Source organism: Psammomys obesus, unplaced genomic scaffold, assembly GCF_907164565.1.
Source record: "Psammomys obesus unplaced genomic scaffold, mPsaObe1.curated_primary_1811, whole genome shotgun sequence".
Lineage (NCBI taxonomy): Eukaryota > Metazoa > Chordata > Mammalia > Rodentia > Muridae > Psammomys > Psammomys obesus.
In genome coordinates, this window is record NW_026596039.1 from 12,973,947 (window position 1) to 13,001,879 (window position 27,933).

Here is a 27,933-nt window from a genome sequence, read left to right on the forward strand (position 1 = left end):
ATGCCAGAGAAAGCTCAGTGCCATCCAGATTGCTTTTCGGACCCCTCATCGCACAGGAGTGTCGATCCTTGACTTCATCACCCACCCTTTGTGTTCATACAGACTCTCATGCTCACGTGCAGCACAACACCCTGTGGCTGTGTGCAAATGACCGTGGCCGTGCTGTGTGGCGGTTAGTCCCAGTTGGCTGGCTCTGTGTATAAAGCCCTCCTCAGCCTGTGGGGGGAGCGGGGTCTCTGGGGTGCACACAGTGGGGTGACAGGCGGCGTTGCTGAAGAAAAAGTACAGCCCTGCCCGAGGTGGGAGGATGTGATGACGTGGGCCCACTCAGCGGGAACTCGGGCCTTTAAAAAGCTGAAGAAACAGCCTCCGAGTAAACGGTGGTTCCACGGGAGGAAAGCACGCCCTGTCACATTAAAGAAGCCAAACTGTCTGCTTCAAAGAGAAGAGGCAACATCCTGTCACAGGCCATGCTCTGGCAAAAAGGTAAGTGGTTTGGTGGTGGCTGTCAGAGCCAAGAAAGCAGAGGCAGGGACCAGGGACAGAGAGCTACTGGTGGCGATGGGAGCATAGAGTCTAGGTTCAGGGCGTAGGGGGCATGGAGGGCTGAGGTGGGCGAGATGGAGCTTGATGGCAAAACCAGCCTGTCAGAGGTGATGCTCATTTTCCAGCCTGGGGGAGCGAACTAGTGCCCCAAGGTGGGACAGCTCATTGTATCTCCGGTTCTGTGCATGAATCACCGAGGTAAGGGAAGGGTAGTTTATGATTCATGAGATGGAAACCGCATATGCTATGGGTTGGGAGCCCTTCTTCACGTGAGGGCCTTCACTTCATAGACACCTGCTCTTCAGCTTGTTACTTAGTTCTACGGGCCCCAAAGGTGGTTCCCTCCTGCGGATGTTTTGGGATGGGGTGGGAACTCAGTTGTGTAAAGCGTGCCTTCTCTCTGGAGCCCCTGTTCACTCTCTTATTCTGTGGCTTGGCTGGTTTTGTGTTCCACTGCAACGGGCCTGTGGGTTTATCTTTGACCTTGATTTTGATCCCTGGAGTTGAATGGAACAACTGTGAACTGTATTTTCCATTCTGTGGATTGAAAAGAATCTTGTGCTATCGACAGTGGAAGCTGTGCAGACATTATCTACAACATTCCTTTCCTGAGGTAAATAAAGTCAACTCAAGAGGCTCACCAAAGCTGAACCTTATTGAGGCTCAGTTCTGTACTTCCTCAGTAAAGAGCTAGTATCAAAAAAATTTCCCTATCTTGCTTTGTAAGATGATTAATCCCTTAAAATGTCTTTCATTAGTTTAGGCATGCCATTCCTCAATCAGACTTATATGATAATCCAGATTAAAAGACAAAGAAATCATGAAGGGCTTTACTTATAAAAAAGAATCTGAAAAATACTGCTTCGCTGATTACAGGGTGACATGGGCATGTTATCACCAACTCACTGTTTCTTTGTTTCTCAATTCGAAGTTCTCCAGAATCGATTTTTATTTTTTCCTATGTGACTCAGAGGAGCAATTTAAACATTTCTCAGTTTACTAAGCCCCATCATTGATATCAGCAATATATATATATATTTAATAAAAAGAAGTAAACTTTAATTTGGATTTGAGACTTACAGCCACATAGTCTAATTTAGGCAGCACGGGACTCGTATGAGAAGATGTCCAGGGCAAAACATGATTCTTCTGGAAGCAGTGGCAGCCAACACCACTGGAGATGCTACAAAGATGTGGGCACATGGGTTTTAATGTCCCTTGAGGCCTTCAAAGTGCCAATATGCTGTCTTTCTTGGAGTGAAATCATTTGGGTTTTGGGTGAGCCACTTTTATTTTGTAAGCTCTTAGAGTTTGCATATTTTAAATGGGGTTAAAAATAATCCCGCTGTGTATAGCTGCTCTTTATAAGCCGGTGGTGCCACCAGAATGATGCCAATTGCTCTGACTTGGCATTACTAGCCCCTGAGGTATGGGCTGCTTGCCCACACAAAGAAGCTGCCATAGTCTTCTATTGTTAAACACTGCATTTGTCTTCTCCTGCTTAAGAGGCCAACAGATTATTACTTTTTGAGAGTTGTTGGAGGGCTTGCTTCTTGCTCATACCTCTGGGGTCAGCCAGGTAGACACGAATGTACTAGAATAGTAACCACTTTCTCAGTTCACCCGATAGCATAACTGAAGTGTGTGCAGATAAGCAAAAGTCAAAATGTCCTTAAACTGTCCTTGGAAGGACTTGAAGGAAAGGAGGAAAGGCTTTGTGCACCAGATTTATCTTTTCCCCATGATCCGTGGTCAACAGAGTGACTAAGACTTGTGGGAAAACCAGTAAAATCAAGGCAGTGCTAGCAGCTACTAACAGTCTTAGGCAGGGAGGGTCTGAAATAAGGTCTGAAATCAGACACTAGGAGTGCTGAAAAGGCACTTTCTTTTTTTCAGAAAACACCCTTCAGGCAAGAACTGAAATGACTGTACCCAGGGTGCTGGAGAGAGTTAAGAAAACAATTGTTTTGTGCATGTCGCCTCCTCCCTGCTTGGCTCGTGACTGCTGTTAGTGGACTCACAGTGAACACAGGCTTTGCTTAAGATGGGACAACAGTGCGACAAAGCTCAGAACTGTTGCCATTGAGATGAGGCAGCCTGGAGGTCCCAGCGCTGGGTGTGAGGTCCTCTCCACTGTCAGCTGGACAAAGAAGTTGGTCCGTGTGCAAGCTTTCCCTGTAGGTTCTGCATTAGTCATCCCCGTTAGTTGTTTGGTCATCTCATGTAATGAGAATGAACATGCACTGGACTGAGACAGGGCTCAGCCTCCTGGTGGTTGGCTCTGCACCTAAGTAACCTCACCCCCTCTCCCTCTTGAAATGGAAATTTGAATGCCTGCCTCACTAAGTCTTTGTGAGAATTAAAGTAAAAAATATTGCCTGTACATAATGGGGACATCAGATTGGGTTTTATGTTAACCATTGGTTATAGTACATTATATTTTGTATGCAAGAAGTTTCCAAAAAGTCTTCTCTCCCTCTGCTAAATTAAAAAACAGGTTAATGTACAAAGTAGCTTAGTGTTTCCTCATGGTATCCTCATACATGTGTGTCACTATACTTTGTTCTCATTTGCTCCCACCCACATGCCCCTTCCTTTGCTAAACTGATGTTGACACAATTCTTACAATGATTGTCATTAAAACCTTAAGATAGGGAAAATACTCCACTATAAAATGTAACTGTAACAATTAAATTTCACATGAGTTAACATGCCAGCTGTCTGACAACTGTTAAAACCGTAAGTTTGTTTAAAGTGAGGAAAAGAATCAAGAAAATGGCCTAAGATCACTTCATGCTGTCATAGCACACACTCAGTCTTTGTTTTAGAGGCTGACTTCAGCAAGGCACTGGCTGGCTTGAACGTGAAACACTAACTTCTAAGGCAAATTGAGTCACACATTTTCAAATGCAATTGACCAATATTACTTTTGTGAAAAAATACATTTTTCAGTTCAAGGCCATATTTTAAACTCTTATTAAAGTTTTAAGAATATGAAAAATATTTTATCTAGGTGTAAATTTTTATTGAAAGGTTGAACTTAGAAAAAAGATGAATGCAGGTTAAGTGGACTCATGTGCTTAGTAAGTAGCCACAGTGGTTGGCTAATGGCTTCCTTCCTCTCAGTGTCCCATCAGACTATGCCAACTCCCCTCCTGTAAATCTTCTATACTTTAAACAGTTCCAGTCACAATATTCTTGGGTGATAGAATGTAGTAATATTTTCAAAGGTCTACAACATACAACAGGCTAATATGGCCTATGTGCCAAGTCAGGCTTATTGTATATTTTTGTAAATAAAGTTTTATGGGAACACAGCTATGTTTATCGATTTGCCTATTTTGCAGGGCTGTTTTTGCTATAGCAGCAGAGTTGTATAGCTGTAATGTTACTGTTTGGTCCTATCTTGCCCTTTATAGATGAAGTTTGCTCACCTCTGGACTGAGGTGCCTGGTTGGTACTTGAGGCATTCATTTCCCTGAGTTACTCAGTATCTTGGATTTGTATAGTGTTAGTATCAGTGGTAGATAAAGCAGGTAGACAATTCATTCAGTAGTTGGTTAATGATAAGAATCAAATTAATTAAACATCTTCTTTAGAAGAGATGGGTCAATGCAAAATAAATTCAATGTCACTTGTTGGAAAGGGAAAGAACTAGAAGGTGAGATTTTATCTTTGCTTCTTGTATTAGGGAAAGATCTGGATGATAATGAGAGGCAAGGTTAACTGGCTTTGTTTGTTTGTTTTTGTTTTTTGCATCTACTGGTTGTCTCATGTCCCGTGGAGTTGACCATGTTATGTTTTAACTGTAATAAGTCAGGGGTCACCATAAGAACGGGAGCTAGTTATTACCAAATCATATGCTCACATAACTTTGTCAGACAATTGGGACAGATCAGAGAGGGTTAACAGATAAATTAGGGATCACAATTCTCACTAATAGTGAAGTCTACTTTTAGGATTGACCCTAGAGTTCCACTAGCTAGGAGATATCTTTTTAGGGGTAGTTAAAGACACTCAGGGTTATACATGTAATTTTTGAAACTTTGAAATATCATGCATTAATTCAGATGCACTTTTAACAGAAAGTCATTTAAACTGTGTGGACAACCTCTAACTTTCCTATTCTATGATACAGCCTTTGCCTAATGAGTTTAGTAAAGGCCTCCCTTTCCAAGTTTATGCAGACTCAGTGGTTCTTACTGTTAATGATGAGAGGAACCCAAAGGAGACATGTAAATTCATAGATTCCTTCTGCAGGCAAAATGGGGGGGGAGACTGGGGAAGATGCACAGTCCTCAGGATGGTACATCCCCTTTACCTGGGGAGACAGGAACAAACGTCTAACAAGCCAAGGCAGAGAACCCGTGGAAGACCAAAGTCACAGTTCTACCCAAGTGTAAGTTGGCGACATTGTGAGTTTATCTGACTTATCTACAGGAGCATGAGTGACCCCTAAATCATTGTCCAACTATTTCTACCCTAGCATGAGTAATAACTTCCCTAAATCTGCACTTATGGAGCCCCCTTTAGTTATTTCTTTACTTCTTATAAGCTCCATCTAGCACCTCCTGAGATGAACTCACACTGGGGAAGGGTGGGGGTCAGGAATTAGGTAAGGGTCTAATGACTTTTCCTACCCTCTGCTTCTATGGTAGAGTGAGAACAGGCTCAGTCTTGTTAAAGTCTGATGGCTGATCACAGATACTCAGATTAAAATGGGAACAGCTATGCTATTACCCAGAAATCAGTGTTCTACAACACAAGAATACAGTTTAATTGGTAAAAAAGAGCAAATGACATTTTCCTTGTCTTCCTATATTTACTAAAGAAAGATGTCAAATATGTGTCCTTAATTCTCAGTACTTACCAGCTCAGAAGTGCTGAAAATGGTCCTTCAGTTCACACCTGCAAATCTGTTCTTTTATGAAGAATAAAAAAGAATCAAGGTTGTCTACATGTGTTCATTAAAAGTCTGGATGCTTGATTTGTTAAGAAGTTCTGTAAATGTTTTCTTTTGACTTCCCCAGCACAAAGCAGGTGTATCCTAACCCTAGCCCTGACTTTCCTACAGTAGTGTAGTTCCCCATCAACTGAAGATGTGCAATAAGTTCTCTTGCCAGCTAACCAGGCCAAAGTTGAGTAATTGATTATGAGTGTTACTATAGCATTCCCTCTATGTCATCCTTAGTGACGTCTCTAGCTTTCTCATTTTTAGGAAGAACTTCTGGATAAGAGAAGTTCTTTCTTAGATGAAAGAACCTTCCCCCCAATGCCTTGGTTGTGTGAGGCTGTAAACAGAGGCATCCCTGCACTCGTGATTATACTTCTCAGTCTACAGATAAATGAGCTTGGCAGCTTTCAGCCACTACTTCACCACTGGAAAACTAGTTTTTCCCAGCTGAGGTTAGAGAGAGTGAATTCAGGCTCTGCTTACTGAATCTTCTTATATCCCTATTTTAAAGCAAGGATTCTTTTTAAAAATTAATTAGTTTATTCACTTTATATCCCAATCATAGCCCCGTCCCTCCTCTCCTTCTGGTCCAACTGTTCCTCCCTCTTCCCCCCTCTCTCTTCTCCTATTCCTCAAAAAAGGGTAGTGCCCCCAACCTATCCACCCCAGCACATCAAGTCACATCAGAACTGAATGCAGCCTCTTCCACATGTCCTGGCAAGGCAGCCCCTCTGGGGAAAGCATGCAACAGAGTCCTTGCCAGAGACAGCCCCCTCTTTCCTTACTAGGGAATCCACATGAAGACCAAGCTGCCCATTGGGTACACCTGTGTAGGGGGCCTAGGTCCAATCCATACATGGTCCTTGGTCGGTGCTTCAGTATCTGCAAGCTGCTCTGGGCCCTGGTTAGTTGGCTGAGTTGGTCTTCTTGTGGAGATCCTGTACCCTCTAGGTCCTTCTATCTTTCCCCCAACTCTTTCAGAAGGTTCCCTGAGCTTCGCCCAATGTTTGGATGTTTTAGGGAGATTTAAGGAATATCGATAACTTAGTCCCAACCCAGAGCATCTAGTTAAGTTGACCCAGGAACAGGAATTATGTGTACATTAAGATGTAGTTTTGCCTTCATGGGTTATGGTAGGTGTTTACTACAGTGCTCAGCAGGGGGTAACACCCAATTCCAAACTTGAACTAGAGAAGACAGGAAAATAAAGATTGTTTAAGCTTTGTGTGCCTGAGAAATGTTGAGCTAGAAAAGTGAGGATAGAGGCAAAAGGGTTAGAAATAGAGGCATGTTTTAATCATCTTTCCATTTTGCTATGCATGCATATACTCATGTGTACTGTACTCCTGATCCAATACGGTCACTTCCAGAGATTAAGGAATTATGAGTGAGCTTCCTCTTCCTGGAAGACTTTTTAGTGATGATAGCTGAGTCTCGGCTCTTTGTACTAGTGTTAACAGTCTATCTAATAGTGTTAAATGGTAGCTGTGGGGTATAGGGCAATTGCTTGGTGTCACTTAGGATGAAATCCTCTTTTGGATCAGTTTGAGTGACATTTTGTTGCTAATGCAAAGATATGATGTAATAGGAATTTAAGTGAGATTGTGGACTGTACCTCTTACCACATAAAAGAAGTTCATAGTAGGCTTCCCAGAACCCTATGGGGTCTCTGTACTGCCAAAACTCTTAGGGTTTATTTTGTCTTTCTATTCTGATATCTTGGGCATATGACTTTTGTCCTCAAAATTTCCTGGGTGTCACTTTAATTTGAGCCACTGCATTGATGATCATCAATCAAATCTTGAAAGCATAGGGAAAAGATATATATATATCTTTTATATATTATATACGTGTATCATATATATGTATATATATATATATACATATATATGTATACATATCGATTAGAACAGATGCTGAGACTCACAGCCAAACATTGGGCAGAGTGCAGGTAGCCTTGTGGAAGAGTGGGGGGAAAGATAGAAGGACCCGGAGGGACAGGGACTCCACAAAAAGACCAACAGAGCCAACTAACCTGGGCCCAGAGGCCCTGTGGATATTGAAGCATCAACCAAGGACGTATATGGACTGGCCCCCTACAGAAATATATATAAAAATATATCTTATATACTATAATTTATATATTATTTTCCTTACTGACCCTTCTCCTAACAGACAAACTCTTCGACATCTCATGGCTACTCCAACTACAAGGGAAAAGAACATAATCATTTAGACAGGCATATTACCAGTGCAAGGGCTGTTAAAAAGGAGAAAACAAGCAGGTCCTGGATGTGATGAAGGCTTCTCTTTGCTATACTTTGTACTGTTTCTTCTAATGTTCATAAAAACACCATGACAGGGGTCCTGTTATAAAAACTACTTCATTGATGAGGAAACCAAAGCTTAAATACTATATTAGTAACTTACCTATGAGATAAAATTCATATAAAGCAGACCCAACATATTGACTTACTAAGCTGCCCTGTCTCCTGCCAGTGAGCTGTGTTCCCTCCTGTGGCTTAGGAGATGCACTTGGTGAAAGCCAAGGCTTTCCATGCTAGATAAAGGCCAACGGTGAGATGAGACACAGCTGACCTTCAGAATTCATTTGTGATGTGTTTACTTACTGGAGAGAAAGCTATGGTGAGTAGGGATTTTATGTAGAGCCATAAAGGAATATTGCTGTTCTTTGTTTTTAGAAGTTTGAAGACCAGCTTCAGGGCCAATCAGGCATGAGTTTGAGATCTAGGCCTATCTATGCCTTACTGGTTGTGATGCGAGTAAGTCCCTGTTTTTTTTTCATGCCCCAAGGATGTGGTTCCCCCCTCGTGGGTTTTGGTGGGTGTTTATGGCCATGCTTGACAGTACATAAATACCCAGGAAGTTCTTGTTACTATTATTATTTTCTCTCGTTAAGGACAGAGGTTATGCAGGCCAATTGCAGATTATGATTTGTGAGTTTGACATTACTTGTGAAGTGGTAGGGTGCATTTTCATGGTCCTGTAATTAATAATAGGACTTGGGATTCAGTTTAATGCTAATGGCTAAGCTGATGAGTTTGAGACCCACTTGTCCATGGCTTCCTTATCACCCTCATCATAGCATGAGACCTATACTGACTAGAAAACTTGTGTTTGGTTTTTTTTTTTAATTCACAAGTTTGGACCAACGTATTTATAAATTAGTTGGGAGGAGAACAAAAATAGTCAAGAAATAGCACGAATGATACTGAAAACCGAAACAGCAATGTGTTGCCTCTTTTTCTTAGTAATGGTTTCATTAGCACTACTTTCTGGGAAAAGCTGGCAGCTGAAGAATTATAAGCCAGAATCATTCTCAGATTAGGTGCTGACACCAAAAAGGAGTAAGCTGTCCTTCAGGAAAGTTCAATTACCTTTTAATCTGTAAGAAAGAATCAAGCTTTTCCTGAGAAGGGAGATAATAATAAAGATTTTTAAAACCCAAGAATGACTAACGTTGAGGAGTTGAAGAAGAAGGGAGAGAGAAAAGAGTTGAAAATAACAAGTTTTAATACTGGGTGAAAGCTATATAAGTTTAGAAAAGAGCAATGTAGAAAGGAAGTTATCTTTTCATTATGCTATGCTGTGTGTACTCGTACAGGCATCCAGTCTAGTGATGAAAATCCTAGAGAAACGAAGCAATAAAATTGCTTATTGTAATAAAGTGTCTTCAGCAACGGGTAAGATAGGCTCAGTGATGATGGCATGGGACATTTGTAGGTCATGAAGAACACATGATGTCAATCATGTTCAGTGTTTAGATTCTGAGAAATGTAGCAGCATCTTAGTATTCAAATAAAAATCCCAGGATGTGTAAGTTGATGCACATAAATGTTGTAATTCTATATCGCTCTAATGCTGTGACCCTTTAATACAGTTCCTTCACTCCTTTGACCAAGAATCCCGATAGCTAGTCACAGGTTCTTGGCTTAGATTGTGAGTCACAGTAAAGCATGTTGTCTTGGTTTTCATGAAGCTTTGCAGCTGTGAAGGTTATGCCTTCAGTCATGTGAGCTTCTTGTGAATAAGAGAGCAGGCAATTTCCTTTTAAAAAGTGACCTAGTAACATATTTCTCAGAATTGTCCCAAAATCTCATCTTGACTACAAATTATGTTTTCTTCACGAGTCAGTCACCAGGACTAACCTCACATGTGGACCAAACCCTACATTACTCACAAGCCTTGAGACTTGGGCCAATGGACCTAACCCTTTTAACGCTGCTGCATCTAAAAGTCTTTGAAGAGAGTAGTCCTTACCCAAGGATCTCAGGAAACATTTGAAAGACTATCATTAGCTTTGAAAATCTAAAACTAGGTGTTGCTTAAGTCAAGAAACTAACAACTGAATATTTATCTACCTCTTCAAGCTGAGTAAGCACAGATTTCCTTCCTGACTAACATCAGATAGAGCCAATAATTCTAGATTCAGGTCTTTGTTTAATAAAGAAAAATATATTCCTCTCTTCTGTTCCATCCCTCCTGGTGGAGTTGAGTTGGCGGTAGGATGAATAGGCTTAGTGTGGGACTGACAATCATGTGTTCTCAGGGTAGGCTATTTCACCTCACCCCCCACTTTGAGGCTGCTCTGCTGTCTGTGAAGCTGAGGTAATGTCCAATGTGTGGACCAGGAGCCTGCCTTGCTCTAACATGTGGTTCAACACCTACAATCCCTGAGCACTACATTCTACAACTGTAGTCCATGTTGTAGACATAGCCACATATATATTTAGTGTGTGACATGTGTTCTTAGTTATCTGGACCCACGGATACAAGCAACCCAGGCTGACTGTGGCTATGTCCATGTCTTTTTAGAGACACCTACCGATTCCTTAAGGACTGGCTAGCATCTGAGGTCAGGACAAGGGCAGGCCATCGTGCTTTGTCTCCCATCTAACTGCTAACACTCAAAAATATCCAAGGTCTGTACTCTCAGGGGAAGCTTTAAAAATCTTCAAATAAACCACAAGCCCAATTGCCTGGTGTTCTGAAGATGTAAGTATGCTGTACTCATACAGTTCTTACAAAAGCCAGTGCCAGCCTTTTGTCTTCTCTTCAGAGTTGTGGTCTTTAGGTAAGGTCTTTGGACAATCCCTCTACATTGTTGGCCTCTCTGTCTCCTAAATAGGTTTGCCTTGGGGACTTTAGGCCCAGGGATGTGAAGGTCACTTCCAGGAGCATGATAAAGACAAAACGAGACAGGCTTTGTAGCTAGCAGAGTCCTGGATATGCTCAGACATTTAGTCTCAGTATGCAACAAGATGGGGTGAGCGATAGTGACTTCTCACAGGGCACCTATTACATCCCACATGTGTCAGTTAATACACAGTCTTCACCGGAACCCGTGAGACAGACAATATTGTTCTCATTTTACAGGAAGAGCTGAGGCTTACACAATTAAGTTACTTGTTAAGGGTCACATGGGTGATAAGCAATGTAGCAAGCTTTCCAAATGAGGTCTGTCTGATTCTAACCTGTACCACACTACATCTTAGTGCAAAGGAATTTTGCATGGCACTTGGCTTTCCCCCCTCTTTTAATTGAAATAGGTCCACTCTAGATGGAGGTAGGCCTTGACTTCATCAAGGGTAACTCTACACTGACTCACTTCACATTTGAGTCTCAAAAAGTGATACTTAATGGAGATAGCTCAGTTCTTGCCATGCTGGTAAGGTTCTTGCCATGCTAGTGGGAATACTGAGTTTGATCATTAGACTAGGCATGGTGTCCTATGTATATAATCCGGGTGCTAGGAAGGTTGGAACAAGACAGATCCCTGGTGATCCCTGGCTTTCCAGCTTAGCTGGATAGGTAAATTCTAGCCCAGTGAGACCCTACCTCAAAAACAAAACAAAACAACTAAGGTGCATGACATATAGGTTGACATGTATACTCACACACACATTTGCCCTGTGTGCTTTGAAGACATGCACACACAAGAAAAAATTAAAAGGAATTAATACTTGAGACTGAGCAGAGATTTTGAACCTAGAAGACTTTCATCTTATAGTGAGTCCTTGGGGCTCATCTTGTAGTGAGTCCTTCTTCTGATAGGCTGATCAGGCAAAGGCAGAGAGCAGTTGGTGAAATATCCTGAGGGTTCACTGAGGCTCTGTCACTTTGATTATCTTGGCTGAGACTCATATTTTCATACTCATGGTATGGCCTGAGCCATCGGTCAATCTCTGCAGTGGAAAGAGAATCGTCCTGTCGTGCCTCTTGCCTCTCTTCTTTTTATATGCTTCTAGAGACAGCTTGCTGCTCATTCAAGCATTACTGAATCAGGTAGAGGCGGAAGTCAGAACTCCAGTTCTGAAGTAGAGACAGCTTCATTACAGTTCCTAATTCATTTGCTTGTGTGATTATTCATTAAAGTCTGCATTTCCCACCTGAGTGGGCTGCAAGTTCCCCAAGGGCAGGAACCCAGTCTGATCTGCTCAACAAGTATTAGCTTGATAAATGGTCTACCAGATGTCTCTTGGTCTTGACCCTGAATCGGACATGTGGTGTATCTGAGATGGGAACCCTTTGTGCTGTGGTGAACCCTAGTTTCTATAAAAGGCAGGCAGATGCAGCTGGTTTGTCAGGTGGACCTATCTGCTGTCATTTCAGTAGAACAATACCCAAAATAAAACCTTGCCAGGAATTGAGTCTCTCAGTTCTTGTCACTTCTCATGTGAGTAGACTTTTGGCAAGGTTCTTGTGGAGGCCTCTCCCACCTGAAAAACACCATTTTCTCTTTGGAGAATTAGCCATCAAGAGAGACATGATCACATGGTTCAAGCCAATATTACAACTGGAGGAAGGAGGATTAGGATTGTTCCAGGAACCTTTAGATGACTTCCCTTCAATGCTACATAGAGAAAAAAAAATAAACATATTGAGACAAAAGAAGGTATATGGTGAAGCAAAAATGGGCTATGTTGGAGTCAGAGGTCCTGAATTTGGTTGATGATGCCACTTCTAATGAGTGCAGTCCTTGGAAAAATTCACTGGATTTCTTCCTCAGTAAAAGAAAAGATGAAGTGCAGCCTACATCTTTTTGTCTGTTTTAGAGGTTGTGGTACGGCCTCCCATGATGTCATTTTTGTCAGAGGCTCCCCACAGCACTTCATGAAAATGTGGGTGAGGATTTCAGAGTTTCTGGGAGTTAAGATTATGACCTGGAAACGTGCACTATTGCCAGCCATTCATTCGGCATTAAATGGGTTTGAATACTGAAGAGGTATCGGCAGCAGTTTCTGTCCCCTGCTACTCCATAGTAGATGTGGAAAGAGGGACAAGTGGCATGGAAGGTGCAGTGGGCCCTGGGGGAAAGGAATCCTGGGCAGTAGCGTTTGTGAGGAGTCAAGGAACCTCACTATAAAGATGGCTCCCACACCAGCGACCTGTGGCTGGCTTTGCCTGAGGTCTTGGGGTAGGATATCTATAATTCAAGGCCTCCACGAAGAAGCACCCTACAGAGAAGTTTGGTAAGTCACAATGAGCTGTGTATAAATGAGCTTTCTTTATACATCTAATGTAACAAGAGAGGAATGCCTGTTGGGGTCGCCCTGGATGTTCATTGTCTGGTCTCTATGTTTTTCTTGGGACAGCATCATGCCCTTATTAGATAACTTTGATCTGCAGCCCTCCTTGAGGTTTTTCCAGTGGGCTCAGCAGTGGCTGATGTTGAACACTGCAGGACCAATGGGGGAGGAACACACATTTTGGTGAGGGGCCATCTCAGGGAGGGGGAAGAAAAGCAACCATTTCTTGCTCTTGTCTGACTAAGCCAGATTCAGCCACCATTTTGGGACCTCTTAATAGAGACATCTCAGGCCCTTCACCAGACACAACTGTTTCCTCCCTGCTGCACTAGCAGCCTTGCAAGCAATATCACACCATAATTCGAGCGCAGTTCCATTTTCTCTCACATCTTCTGAACAACTTTTAGACAGCCATGTTTCTTTCCCGTGTTTCTTTCCCACCCTCTATTTCTTCTCTGCCTTGAGTGCTGTCTAGATTGCTAGAATGTATGAATGGCATGTTTATTGTTCCCATCTGTAGAGTCTCCGGGTTCAAGCATTAGTGAACAGAATGCCCACATTTACATATATACAGGATCTTTTTGTTGACTTGCATTACAAGAAGAAAGAAAAAAAATAGTGTAAATTGGGCGGGAAAGTCTTTCTGTAGCATGTCAAGTCCCTCTGGCCAAAGAACAAAGTCTTCCTGTTTGGAAAAACAAAATTAGCCATTGTCCATAAATGAAAAGAATAAGTGTGAAAACTTTGACTGAGGACTTCACCCTAAGAAGAGCACCTGCAGTAGCATTTCCGTGAAGAATGCGAACAAGCCTGTGGCCTACCTGAGCTCATGTTTCCCAGAAGACCTCAGCCATCTCAGGCCACCAACACAAACAAGATTCATCACATGAAAATGTCAGCAACTTTTCAGAGTTTGTTTTCTGTAGGAGCTAGAACAAGTTTGTTAGCCTCAGGCCTGAAGTCCTATTGTTCAATTATTTGTTTTGGTTTTGCTACAAGTAAAGAGAATATTAGTTGTCTTTCTCCTTAAGGAGTTCTGTTTTCTTTTTGATAATATTGAACACCAGCAGTGAAAGAGAATACTTTCGTGGTAATCTGGGGTGATTCAGAGAGTGTTTTAAATGGTAGTATGTCAGTGACCTCCTCTGGGTGTTTTTAGCTTTCAAAGTAGCCCTTGTGGCTGAAGCCTTGAGGCTCAACCAGTTGTGAATTGAAGTTTGAGCAGTCTGCCAAGTTTGGGTGGAAGAGCTCACATAGTTGTGATTATTCCTATTCTCTGGTTCCCTGGTGATGCAAACTCATGCTTAACCTATATATTACATAGCTTTTAGGGGAAGAGTTCTCAATTGTTGTCCAGTCTGCTCCTTGGTGTTGTGACCCATGGGAAATCTCAAGAGAACAATGGCTGAGGCAATGGTCTTCTCTCAGAAAACACCTATTGCACAAGAAAACCATCAAAGCCAAAAATAAAAATAATTAAAATAAAGAGAAAAGAGCTGGGCCCAGGAGGGACTGCAGAGACTGATGCATCAACCAACGACCATGCATAGAGAGAACCTAGACCCCCTGCTCAGATGTAGCCGATAGCCAGCTCAGTCTCTGTGTGGGTTCCTTAGTAAGGGGAAAAGAGACTCTGACATGAACTCAGTTGCCTGCGCCTTGATCACATTTCCGTAATGACAACCTAGCCAGCCCCCAGAACAAGAGGGTACAGGCAGTCCTGATGGGACCTTATAGACTAGGGTTAGACAGTAGGGAAGGAGGGCTTCCCCTATCAGTGAACTAGGGGGAACGGATAGGGGAGAAGGAGGAAGGCAGAGTGGGACTAGGAGGAGATGAGGGAGGAGACTACAACCGGGATACAAAGTAAAGTGAATGAATTGTAAAAAATAGCAATAATTAAAAGAAAAAAAAAAAAAGAAAAGAAAACACCTACTGGACATGGGCTCTTTAAAAGCTGTACTGAAAGACAAGCTACAGATAACTAGGGTCCCTCTCCTGGCTCCATAGTTGAGTATGCATGTGCTGTGGCTTGCGTGGGGTTATTAAATATGCTGTGATTTTGCGTATTTCCTTAGTCAAATTTTATTTCATGGAGGAAACCAGAGTGGCATGCTTATTTAACTTGTAGAAGCCCGTGCTCTCTCAGCTTGGTGGAGGTGAGCATAGATGCCAGTGTACATGCTGGGGCCATGGGCTGTGTGACCTGTTGGGTTCAACCTGTCATGCTGTGAGCCTTCAGGTGGAATGGTAGCTGCAGGCCCTTCTCTTTGTTCTGTGCAGCACTTCTGGGTATGTGGGGGGGAGGGGGAATGAAACGCCCTCTGCTGACTGTTTTTACCGCCAGACCCTTCACTGATTGTTTTGGAAAAGGAAGCTCCCCCTGTGACCAGATTTATGGGTGTTGTTATCAACTACGCTTTTCAAAAGTATTTTTTTTTTTTCTTCCTTGACTACCATTGGCAACTGTTGTTCAATAGTAAAGAAAAGCAGTGTGGAGAACTCCTGTCCAAAGAAGTTCCCAGAGGTTTGTGGTCAGGTAGGCTGATTTTCCATTGTGGTGCTGGATTCTTTCAGCCCACAGAGGCTTCAAGGGTCCTCAGGCCACAAGAGGAGTGGTGAGAAAGTTTCGGTGTACTGTCCAGAGCTGCAGTCTGACTGGGGAATTATTAAACTCTCCAGTTACCGCTACTCCAAACTCTCTTCTCTGCCAGTACAGTGTTATTTCAAGTTTCTGTTTGTGACTTTGGACAAATTTTCCTTTCTTCTGAATTTCCATAGTGGGTTCACTTCTGGCGCTGGTGGCAGTGTTTATTGTGGAATTAAGCTGATTTTTGCTTTCCATACATTAGTGTGAAAGGCCCCAACTGCAAGTTGTCAAGTTGTAAATACTCTTGTCTGGTGAGCTTCCTAGGGAGATGTCTTGGTGCTTGGATTCTGAGATTTCACCAGCACTTTGCCGAGGCATGGTCCAAAGCACCGCACTTTTGCCTGCTCAGGCAGATTCACCTACAGGAGTCCTTTTCAGCTGTTTATGGGTACAAAGCTGTGAGAGTTTCACAGCTGTACTAGATCAGGACTTTTCTGCACATGCTCTGTTATGCCAGGGCCCATCCATTGATTCTCTGGGTTGCAGACATTAAAGGGTGGTACCCTGTGTTTACAGCATCTCCCCAAAGCCTTCTTGGTTCATAGATTTTAAAACAGCCGGGGACATGAAACTCTTACTTTCCATCTGGAGGGGCCCAGGTAGTCTCTTTATAGCCAAGTGCATGGCATGTCCAGTTCCACAGAGGGGTGGGCCCTGTAGGCTTCCAGGCCCTTTCCCAGAATTGTTCATGCAAATCAGAAGTACACAAGCCACGATCCTGACTCCCATCTGGGCTGAGATACATGTGTATTGTCCTCCGACTGAGTTCAGAGGTTGACCATAGTATTTGGACCCTTCACCCTCCTTTGACTCAGGCCTCACTATTTTTCTGAGAGTAAAGGGATGGCAGGAAGCCGGAGAGGTCAGCAGAGGAAATGTCTGTGAAAGCTGACATGGTCACCACGCTCCTGAGAAAGGGGCGTAGAATGAAGCGGAGCCAGAGTGGCTCTGCTTCTCTCTCACGTCAGTCTATACACACTGGTCTGTGGGCAGCACTGGACATTATTCTTGCACACATAGGAAAAGTGTGCAAGCAGCACTTGTGCAGGACAGACGCACTCAGAAGGAAGATTAGGGGGCTAAAACATGTCACCGAAAAATTTAAAATGTGCCCCTATTTTGCCGATAAGGAACTTGAGGTCTAGAGTCATTACACAAGTCTCGGAATTTTTCTACTAGTAATTGACAGCCCATATTTGAGTGCAGGTGTTTTTGGCTCTTAAGTTTGTTGTCATTGCTGGTTTGAACAAAGATGAAGGTGGTCTCAGGGCACTATGCTAGCTCTTCCTGATAGGCACTCTCACGTCAGTCCAAACCTCTCATTTGTAACATTCTCATTGGTAGGTACTCCATCGCTTATCTTTCCTGCTCTACTTTACAATCAGTGTGAGTAGGGGCCACATCCACATGTGTCCTGAAACATTTTGGAAGAATGAGTGTCATAAAAGATTCCCTTTTATGACAGAGGACACTGACAAGAAGATCATGGGAGGCTATAGAGTGGCTCTCGTGTTAATTTAGGGAGGATGTGTCAAAGCTGTAGCCCCAGTCACCTTCAGAAACACTGCAAGTACTTTTATAAAGACAGACTCCCCAGCTTAAGTGGATTCCCCCATGTCAGAGTCCATGGGAACAAGACACCGGGTATCTTTATTTTACATCGGTTTCTAGCTGGCTCTGCCTCACAGTCAGGTAGGAAACCGTAGCATAGATAGAAGCCTCGTCTGAGGAGCTGGGTCTTGACTCTTACTATCTGCCTCTGGGGCTCATTCCTCCTCCGTTTGCTGGTTGTGCATGGTTTCTTTGCCTACTGGCCTTCAGTACTGGACTGCGCTGGTGCTGTGAGCCCAGGAGCCCGGTGGGAGGTCTTGTGCAGAGTGAGGCACAAGTTGTTATCAATATCAGGAAGGTGTTTACTGAACAAAGTTCAGTCAAGGCAGCCCTGTGGATCCGGGTTGAACAGATTCCCAGGGTTCCGGGCCTTTGATACAAAGCCTAGGTCCACGGGCCCTTATCAGTGGAGGATAATGGGCTCCTTGTGTGAGTCCCAGAGACCACTGCTTCTTGATCTTGGATGACCTAGATCTTGGCCTGCCATCCATGGACCTTTTCATCTGTGTGGATAGGTTGTCTCTGATCTCCCAGGCAAGGGAAAGCCCTTTGCCCTGGCTTGGGTTTTAGTCAGTGCTTTCTTAGATTTCTTGACAAAAAGGAAAGAAAACATTCTCCCTGCAACATCAAGGTGGATACCCAGCTTTAGGACACAGGAGTCACCGTTGGGTGTATTTAAAGGCCCGGCAGCCACTTTTATTTCTTGGTCCATTAACCCTAAAGTCTCAGGAGAAGTGAGAGGAAGATGAATGGAAAGAGATTTTAAAGCACCACATGCTTGCTTAATGAACAGTCATGACTAGGATTATAGGGAGACTGGACATTTCTGACACTCCAGGGGACAGAAACAGCACACTGTCTTGAGAGGTTTATAATCTAGTTGGAAGTATGTTAAATTCATGCCAACAAGGATAACTCATCATTATCTAGCAAGCTATAAATGTATTGATTTGGGAGGTAGAGGATATAGCTCAAGGGTATAACACTTGGGTGGTATATCTAAGGCTCTGGGTTATTTCCATAGTACCAACAAAACTGGAGACAAGAAAGCAAAGGAAACGCTAAGCTTGCTAAATGCTTGTTCTGTACCCAATCTTATATACATATACCTTGTTTTTTATGCACGTAAATTACAGGTTACTCTGCCCAGCATCCATCTGATAAACTACAGATTATGAGGCTCAGGGAAATTTAATTACTTCATAGGATGCCGTAGCTAGAGTGTGACTGAGAGGGGACTTGGATCCAGTTATACATGACTCTAGAGTTCTTGACCTGATTGCCCTTCCTTACTCCCACTTATGTGAATGTCGGTCAGCTCTAGATGTGTTGGAGGGGTGGATGGTGGAATTCCACAGTCTGCAGAGGTCAGAGAAGTGGATCCCAGATCAGAAACAGTAATGAAGATAGAGAGGTGAATAACCAGAGGAGTATACCAGGCCTTCTTGCTGGAGTCAGCTTATATAGGGTCAGAAAAACGGGGTTCTGATCCCATTGGGGAGCCTGTCACTTTTAGACAAAGGGACAGGGCCTAAATATTTGAATATAGTAAGGCTCCAGAATGGTCATGGGCAGGGGGAGTCTTGGGAGAAATACTATAGGAAGCCTCATAGAGACTCTCTGTGGTCAAAGAGTTGGGCACTAGGAGAAATGGAGATTCATTGTTGGGGGCATCTGAGAAGGGTCATGGGTTCTAGTGACATTCCTTTTTACACCCACAGCTCCAGAGCAAGCTCCTGCCCCACCAAGGCCATACCAGGGTGTTCGAGTCAAGGAGCCAGTGAAGGAGCTACTGAGGAGAAAGCGTGGCCATGCCAGCGGTGGGGCAGCTGGTCCACCAACTGCGGTGAGGGGCTGCTGTAGACAGTGTGTGTGTGTGTGTGTGTGTGTGTGTGTGTGTGTGTGTGTGTACAGTGTGTTCAGTTGGACTTGTCAAAGTGGCCAGAGAGATAAGGCGAGAGTGTCTTTCCCTTAGTCACGCACCATCCATGGGGCCTAAAGGCAGTGGGTTACAAGGGAAGGTAGACCTGGAAACACTAAACTGGTGGTTCCTCAGGTTGTAAGGGGAACAGAGGGGCTTCTTGATATCTTGTCTATCCCAAAGATATTGATGAGGCTTCAGGGAGCCGATGGTACATACCCTAGTGTGAGTTGGGGATTCAGAAAGTTTCTCTAGTTGCACAGCCTTCATGCTAAACCAAAACACAAATCCCTCAAATACTCAGGTGGTGATAGTTGGGGTGTGGGGTGGGAGATTTTCCCCCATGGTGCTCCTACCTTGGACCCCTGAGAGTCCTTGTAGAGGGCTTGCAGCAGGTAGATAAACACCCATTCTGGTCTTCTTGTCCCCACCCTAGGTGGTGCTGCCTCACCAGCCCCTGGCGACCTACAGCACAGTGGGTAAGAATTCTTGTCTGCAGTCTTGGTGTCTTTGGGGACAGATCCACTCTGGTGGATCCTGCAGTTCTGTAATTTCCTTTCCCCCACAGGTCCTACCTGCCTGGACATGGACGTTTCTGCTTCCACAGTGACAGAGGAGGGGACATTGTGTGCTGGCTGGCTCTCCCAACCTGCCCCAGCCACCCTTCAGCCCTTGGCCCCGTGGACGCCCTACACGGAGTATGTCTCCCACGAAGCTGTCACTGGCCCCTACTCAGCTGACATGTATGTGCAGCCTGTGTGCCCCAGCTACACAGTGGTGGGACCCTCCTCGGTGCTGACCTATGCTTCCCCGCCACTCATTACTAATGTCACGGTATGTCACACGGTAAAAGTAGAGCTCAATCTACCCATGCTGATAGCACCCCCTGAGAAGACTCTTGATTTTCCCTGATGACGGGGTCAGCTAAGTTCACTGCATCTTCCAAAGTGACCTGAGACTATTTGTGTTGACTGCAACTGTCTGTACTCCACAAAGACATTGCATGCTTGAATTGTCACATCCTTTACTCCCGTGGGTTGGGAAGTCTGTTGCCTCTAGTCCAAACTAATTACTTAGTCCCCAGCTAATCTGTGAGCAGTGGGTCTTGGTGAGTGAAATTTTATTAGGTGGGGCATCAGGTGAAATCTGTGTAGGGTCTGGGTCCTCTCAGTTCTAGGGGGTTGTTGTACACTTGGTAATGGGGACCACTATAATACTTCCAGGATGAACAAAAGTCAGTTCTACTCATCAAGGAGACTACCTCTGGGTCAGATCCACCTGTAGGTTTTTTTTTTTTTTTTTTCATTTCGAATTGTCAAGATACATGTGCTCATCATGCTTTTCCTTATCACTAGTTCAGTGCATAGTACTTTGACCTGTCTGAACCCAGAGTACTCACCCATCTACAAGGAGGGAGATACTAACAAGGTGTTTGTTATTGGGCTCATATGAGCTGCTACACATGAGACTAGACTGTGCTTAGCATGCAGACAGCACTCCATAATTGTTAGTTATTAGCCTCATGGCCATAGTCTGCCAGCAACATGAATAAATGGCTGCCTTCAAGTGTCCAGTAGAATGGGAAACCCTCCCATCCTTGAAGAGTGGAGTAAGAGAGTTACCGTTTTATATGCTTGGTGCCTATGTCTCCAAAAGAGAGAACATTCCTAAAGCGCTTGTGGGGAGAAAAGGCCTAGGACACAGAGGTGTGCAGCTCTGCTCTGGGGCTGTGGGTCTTTGTTCACACAGCTGCTGGTGGAGCTTGGCTTAGCCCCCCCATGTCCCCTCTGCTTACCATTAGGGTCCAGTGTCATTTCAGTGCCCATGTTTAAAGCACTTTCCTGCCAACGCCTCCTCTGCCATGCCCACCTGGTGCCCCAGCAAACTGATTTGGGGATAGATCTTGATGACAGCGAGTAGGAAGGAGTTAATTGAACCTTCCCAGGCAACTCATCTCCATATCAAGGGACCTTGGAGGATGGTGAGGTACAGGGGTTTCCAGCTCTCTCATTACTGAAGATTCTTTTCATTATTTATCCTCTTTAATCACCCCCTCTTCCACATTGAATGGTTCTGTGTATCAAACAAACTGTATTTGTTAAGAAGCAATTTGTTTTGTCACTTTGAAAATTAACTTATCAAAGCTGGCTTGAAGTACCAGCTCAGCACTGCTCATCAGTAGAGATAAACCTGCAAGGAACCAGCAGTTGCCATTGACCTGCACAGGTAGAAGAGTCAAAAGGGAGTGATGTCCATGTAGATTTTTTAAATAATGGAAGTAGTAAGGTTTCCTCAGGTCCTTCTTGTCTTTAGGAAGCAACGTTAGGGAGCAGGGGCTCACACTGAGAGAGAAGAAACCATATTGCAATTGGATATATACACTGGCCTGCATGTTGGGAGTCCCCAGCTCCATTACTCAAACATAGAAACTCCCAGAAGCCTTTCTTCTCAAACTGGAGTCTCCACACCAGCGCTACTAGCATCTTCTGAGGTCTGACTGGACTTGCAGAATCCTAGGCCCTACTCCAAACCTCTGGGATCAGGGTCCACATTGTAACAAAATCCCCAGAAGGCTGATGAAAATTCTTTCCCAAATGACTCCAGCAGTTTACTCTTAAGATGTACTGGCAGCTGGGGAGAGGACAGGGGAGGATGGGGATAGAAAAGTGGGTCTTGCTTCTGTCTGTGCAGAGAACTTTCTTATCTGTCTGCTTGCTGTGAAGGCTAGTAAGAACATGGGCTTGGCCTCGCTACCTCGAAGTTTGTGCGAGCAGCTTCTATGTGATGTATGGTTTGTAGAAAACACTTGGGAGTATAGCTCCTTGCCACAGGGAGCAGCTCAGCCACATTGGCTGACACAATAGTGCTCCCATGCCACAGGAATGCTGGGCTTCCTGTACCAGATAGTACTAGAGGAGTGAGCTGAGGGAGCTATGTTGACCCATGGGAACCTAACGATGTCAAAGCTGCTCCGGGGTTGTCTTAGGATCTCATTGCTGTGAAGAACCACCGTGAGCATGGCAACTCAAAAAGAAAAATATTTAATTGGGACTGGCTTAGAGTTTCAGAGGTTTCGTCCACTATTCATCATGAAGGGAAGTATGGCAGGATGTAGGCAGATATGGTACTGGAGGAACCAAAAGTTCTATGTCTTGATCTGCAGGAAGCAGGAGACTGTGTACCATCTTGGGTATAGCTTGAGCAGAGGAGACCTCAAAGCCCACTCTTACAATGACACATTTCCTTCAGCAAGGCCATAATTACTCCAACAAGGGCATACCTCCTAATAGTGCCAAGCATTCAAACAAATGAGTCTATGGGGCCATACCTATTCATAAAACATTCCACTCCCTGGCCTGTTGTCATTTTTTATGCTATTTTATTTGGTTCTTATATCTACCAACATTTTCCACCCCAATTCCTTCCAACATTCCAACACCAGGTAGGAGAGACAGAAGGTGGGGAGAGTGGGAACTGAGATCTTTCTAGACGCTTCTTGCTGATTAGGGACATTTAGTTTCTTGGAGGAAGTTCAATCTTCATCTCCTCTGGATATCTCCAACTTCTTGTCTCTTTTCTCACAACCACTTCACAAACCAGCAAGAGCAGCAGCAGGATCAGGAACCAGCAAGAGGAAGAGATGCACCTCTTCTATGGGGGCTCTGGTCTTTTTATACCCTCTCTAGAGTTCCCAGAACTAAACTATATTCAGCTGGCAGAATCATGGCCCTGCCAGAACACTCATGAGGCAAATAGATTGCTGCTGTGGACAATCTGAAGCAGCCCCATATACCATACATGGGATTAAAAAGAAAACATATTTACATAATATAATTGGGTTTTTAAGGACACCAATGCCCCCCATAGGTTTGTAGCCATAACATAATACAAAATGCATTTAGTCCAACTTCAAAAATCCCAATAGTCAATTCCTTGAGGGGGGAGCAGCCTTACCAGGCCACAGAGGAAGACAATGCAGCCACTCCTGATGAGACCTAATAGATGAGGATCAGAAGGAAGGGAAAGAAGACCTCCCCTATCAGTGGACTTGGGGAAGGGCGTGCGTGGAGAAGGGGGAGGCAGGGAATGAGGAGGGAGGGAGCTACAGGGGGGAATACAAAGTGAATAAAGTATAATTAATAAAAAAAATCTGAATAGTCTCTCACAGTCTCAACAATGATTAAAGGTCTAAAGTTCAAAGTCTTTTCTGAGATTCATGCAATCTCTTAACTGCAATCCCCTATAAAAACCAGAATATCAAAATAAAATTAAAATAAAAAACCAGATCACAGACTTCCAATATATAATAGCACAGGATATATATTGCCATTACAAAAGGGAGCACAGTGAGGAAATACCAGATCAAAGAAAGACTGAAAAATAGCTGGGCAATCTCCAAACTCTGCATCTCCATGTCTGATGTCAAAAGCCTCTTCAGATCTCCAACTCCTTTCAGCTTTGTGGACTTGAGCACTCTTCTTTCTCTTGGGCTGGTTCCATTCCCCATTAGCAGCTTTTCTTGGCAGGCATCCCATAGCTCTGGAATCTCTTAACACTTTGTGTATCCAAGATGATACAGGCTTCACCTGTATAACCTCACACAATGGTCTTTCTAGCTTCCATGCAGGGACACCCTTGCCACCTACCTGGCCTCAGCAACTTTCCTAAGTCTCAGAGGGAGACTTCATACTCCTTTCTTCTGTTGTTGACTCTGAAGCAAGAACCACATAGCCAAAGCTGCCAAGTTCTGCTGCTTGCTGGGGCTGTAACATGGCCCTTTTGATCAATTACATCTTCACCAGCTTTCTTTTTTCGATGATTTCCTTCACTGTCTATGCTTTGCTGTCCTGGAACTTGCTCTGTAGGCTGACCTTGAACTTAGAGATCTGCATGCTTCTGTCTCCTGAGTGCTAGAATTAAAGGCATGTACCACCACACCTGGACCTAAACTGTTCTTTAATTCCTTTTCACAATTTGGAAGCCTAGCTGGGTGGGATCTTGCTCTGGGGTCATCACTCCCTTAATTCCATTTAATATTTTTAATCTGCTTATTTCCTTGAACACAGGATTTAGCTTCAGTCCCTTTCTGGGTGCCCCTTTAATCCTTACACCATACATTTTGTATTCTTCCTTGCTCAGCTTACTCCTTTTCATCAAAATGTTCTTCATAAGAATGAACCATAGGACAGAGTCTATAGTAGGATTTCTGAGATTTCCTTTGCCAATGCAATTAATCTAAATTTCTTCACTTTAACCTCAGGCAGCCTCTTCAGACAAGAACAAAAAGCAGCCACCTTCTTCACCAAACTATCACAAGAAGGGGTTCTAGGAACTATACTACAATTTTTCTCTTCTGAAATATCATTATCCGGGCCCCTTCAATTCAAATAACCCTTTGGAACATTGTCTTCTGTGTTCTTAAGGCCCACTTAAGGCATCCAACTGCTTTTCTAATCCAAAGTCCAAGAATCCCATATCCTTCCAAACAAGAGCTTGGTAGGACTATCAATAACGGAAATACCCCAGTTCTTGGTGTCTTCTATCTTACTTAGGGTTTTATTGCTGTGAAGAGACACCATGGCCAAGGCAACTCTTGAAAACATTTCATTGGGGCTGGATTGCAGTTTCAGGGTTTTAGTCTGTTATCATCATGACAGGAAGCATCGTGGCATGCAGGCAGACATGGTGCTAGAGAAGGAGGGAAGAGTTCTATATCTTGATCCACAGGAAGAAAAAGGAGACTGTATACCACACTGGGTGTAGCTTGAGCATAGGAGACCTTAAAGCCCACCTACACAATGATACACTTCTTCCAACAAGGCCACACTTTCTCCGACAAGGTCATACCTCCTAATAGTGCCATACCCAATGGGCCAAGCTTTCAAACACAGGAGTCTATGGGAGCCATACCATGGACCCTAGGAGTCCATGTCACCTTTCTGTCTGGGTGGTAGCTGTTTCTTCTTCAAGAAACAGCTACAAGGCTATGAGAGCTCATTGTTTATCAAACATATATTTTACATAATTTAAGATTTCTGCAATAGGAGTATATTTTATATTAAATGAAACCTATAAAACCATTAATTTGGTATGACATCATTATTTTTTGCATCCCCTTTTATGAAAAAGTGAAGCTTCCAAACTGGAAGTTGCTTGAGCATATGGATGGAATAAGGAGGGATACAGCTGAAACTCGTCAGGCTCTCCTTCCTAGGAGACTGAGCAGGAGGAGGCAGAGCCCCACTAAGTGAAGCATCAGTAAGGGCAGGGCGGGTGTAATGGGAGGTCATGATGGGGGCAATCAAGCAGCTGTGGACTTCAGTTATGCTAACCATTGGTCCTGTGTTTTCTGTCACAGCCAAGAAGCACTGCTGCACCTGCAGTGGGGCCCCAGCTGGAGGGCCCAGAGCACCAGGCACCCCTCACCTATTTCTCGTGGCCTCAGCCCCTTTCCACGCTGCCCACCTCCGGTCTGCAGTACCAGCCTCCAGCCCCAGCCCTGTCTGGGCCCCAGTTTGTCCAGCTCCCCATCTCTATCCCAGAGCCAGTCCTTCAGGACATGGATGACCCCAGAAGGGCCATCAACTCCCTGACCATTGACAAGCTGCTGCTGGAGGAAGAAGAAAGCAACACCTATGAGCTTAACCACACCCTCTCTGTGGAGGGCTTTTAGAGCTGCTTGCATCTAAACAGCCCTTTCAGCGGAAACTGAGATTTAAAATGAGTTCAGACGGAGCCCAGGCTTCTGTGTGTTTGAACTAGCAATATCATAGGTTCCCTTTCTACCTTAGGCTAAACTGTAGTCCTTCCCTCCTCCCTTCTCTTCTCCCTTCCCTCCACTTTCTCCCTTCCCCCAACTCTATCTCTCTTCTCTCTTCTTTCTTCTTCCTCTGGAGGGGGAAATTATAGTGATCGTATAAATAATATTTTATACCAAATGTCACCAAGTCTGCAGCTCAGAGTTTTCCTTATCTGTCACACCACTAGGGAAGTAGCCTTCTCTCAGGTGCCCCCATGCTTCTGGTAACAGTAGCATCATAGATCTACTCTAAGACCAGTTACCCACTCTGCCATTGTGAGATGCATGGCCCAAAGGGAGGCCAAAGCTGCCATCTCCTCCCTGCTGAGTAGGCCATGGACAGATGCTGTCATGTCCCACAGTTGTTTTTGTTTTGTTTTGTTTTGCTTTTGCTATTCTCAGCCCTGGCCAGATTTCTTGTCTAAGCAGATGTCTTGGTCTGTTTAGAGGGGATGGGACAGGACTATCAGGGTGAGGAGTCAGTGTGTGATGGGAGAAAGGGCTGAGGAGGAGCAGGACACATGAGTGTGTCTGTGGTTAGAGAGGGATGGAGGGAGGGAAGGCTGAGGAGTGAACTAACTCCAGGTATAATCAGCTTTGAAAAAAAATTATTTTAACCTGGTCAGCTGATCTTGACAGCAATAGTGAGGAAAGCTCGGTATGGTAAACAGGATAAATGACATGTCAGCCCACTTCTGCCCCTCTGCTGGCCCTCACACATGATGTGAGCACTTAACATTGCTTTTGTCAGGGTTTTGTCACAGTGACAGGAAAAGACACAGGCGAAGCCTGCCAGTGATGAAGGTCCCACTTAGTTCTTCCATGTGGGATTTTATTGTGAATACTCTACCAGCCATCATGATGCCATCCTCCCGTCCTCTCATGATCTTTCTCTGGGGTTCTGGAGTCCCAGTCAGCAGGCACATTTCAATTTTTAGTGTATTTTTGCTGGAGAAACATAACATTTGCTATGGTGTGTTTTGCTGTTTCTAGGGTGCCCTGCTCTGAAGAGGATGTGTTTTGAGGAACTGGCATGCTGTTTGGTAATGGTGCCATCATCACCTAGGCACAAGTTTTAGTCTGTAGAATCCATGGAGCAGTAATAGACATTTCTGGAAAATGACAGTTTCTTTGATGCCCCACCCCCATTCTTTTCCATTTTCAATGAAAACTCAGTGAAAGCCACTTATCCTTTTTTTTTTTCCCATATATCCCAATATCTGCCTAAAATCCAAGTATGCTTATCTTGAATTTTATTCCTCTTTAAAGTTTAGATGAACTGTTAGATTCTAGATGATAAGGTTACACTTTTATTGGTAGTTACTGTGAACAAGAAAAAGAGGGGGAGGCCTCAGCCTATTTAATTAAGGCCCTGTTGTATTTAAAAACACTATTCAAGATTTCCCAGTCATTTGAAGATTTGAGACAATGCAGCAGTGGCATTCACATCAGAGTTAATGCTGGGAAAACAAACGAAACAGCTAAGAAAGTAGTGTGAGCATTTGCTAGGGTTAAGATGGTATCTTCTCTTTTCTTATCTTGAGAACCCAACTCTTGGCTGCAGATTTCCTCCTGAGTTATTCTACTCATGCAACATTTTCAATAAAGGTTTGTAGCTAACTTCTCTGTGCCGAAGTGTTTTATTTCTTATCTAATTAATCCCTCATAGCTCTCAGCCTGGTCAGATGCTGTCATTGGAGGACGAAACTTGGAGAAGTGTTGAACTTGCAAACTGATCTGTTGCAGGAGGAGGGAAAAGCTGTCCCTACTGTGTCAGGCAATTTTCACAGTGGAGCATGCATGTGATTGGTGGGTTTGTTTTCCAGGGAAGTGGGGGCTTGAAGAGCGGGAGAAAATCTTGTTGACCGATGGCTTTTCCTGTTACTGTGTTCCATGGATAGC

General features: G+C 44.0%; 1 protein-coding gene across 1 annotated transcript; it reads left to right on the top strand.

Moving 5' to 3' along the window:
• The first annotated feature begins 283 nt into the window (after window positions 1-283).
• On the top strand, window positions 284-27,629 carry Pou2af1 (POU class 2 homeobox associating factor 1). The gene is made up of 5 exons (XM_055622149.1): window positions 284-486; window positions 19,033-19,157; window positions 19,669-19,711; window positions 19,801-20,066; window positions 25,591-27,629. The coding sequence occupies exons 1-5, from the start codon at window positions 471-473 to the stop codon at window positions 25,903-25,905; spliced, it is 765 nt and encodes a 254-aa protein (XP_055478124.1). The 5' UTR covers window positions 284-470; the 3' UTR covers window positions 25,906-27,629.
• Window positions 27,630-27,933: the final 304 nt, after the last annotated feature.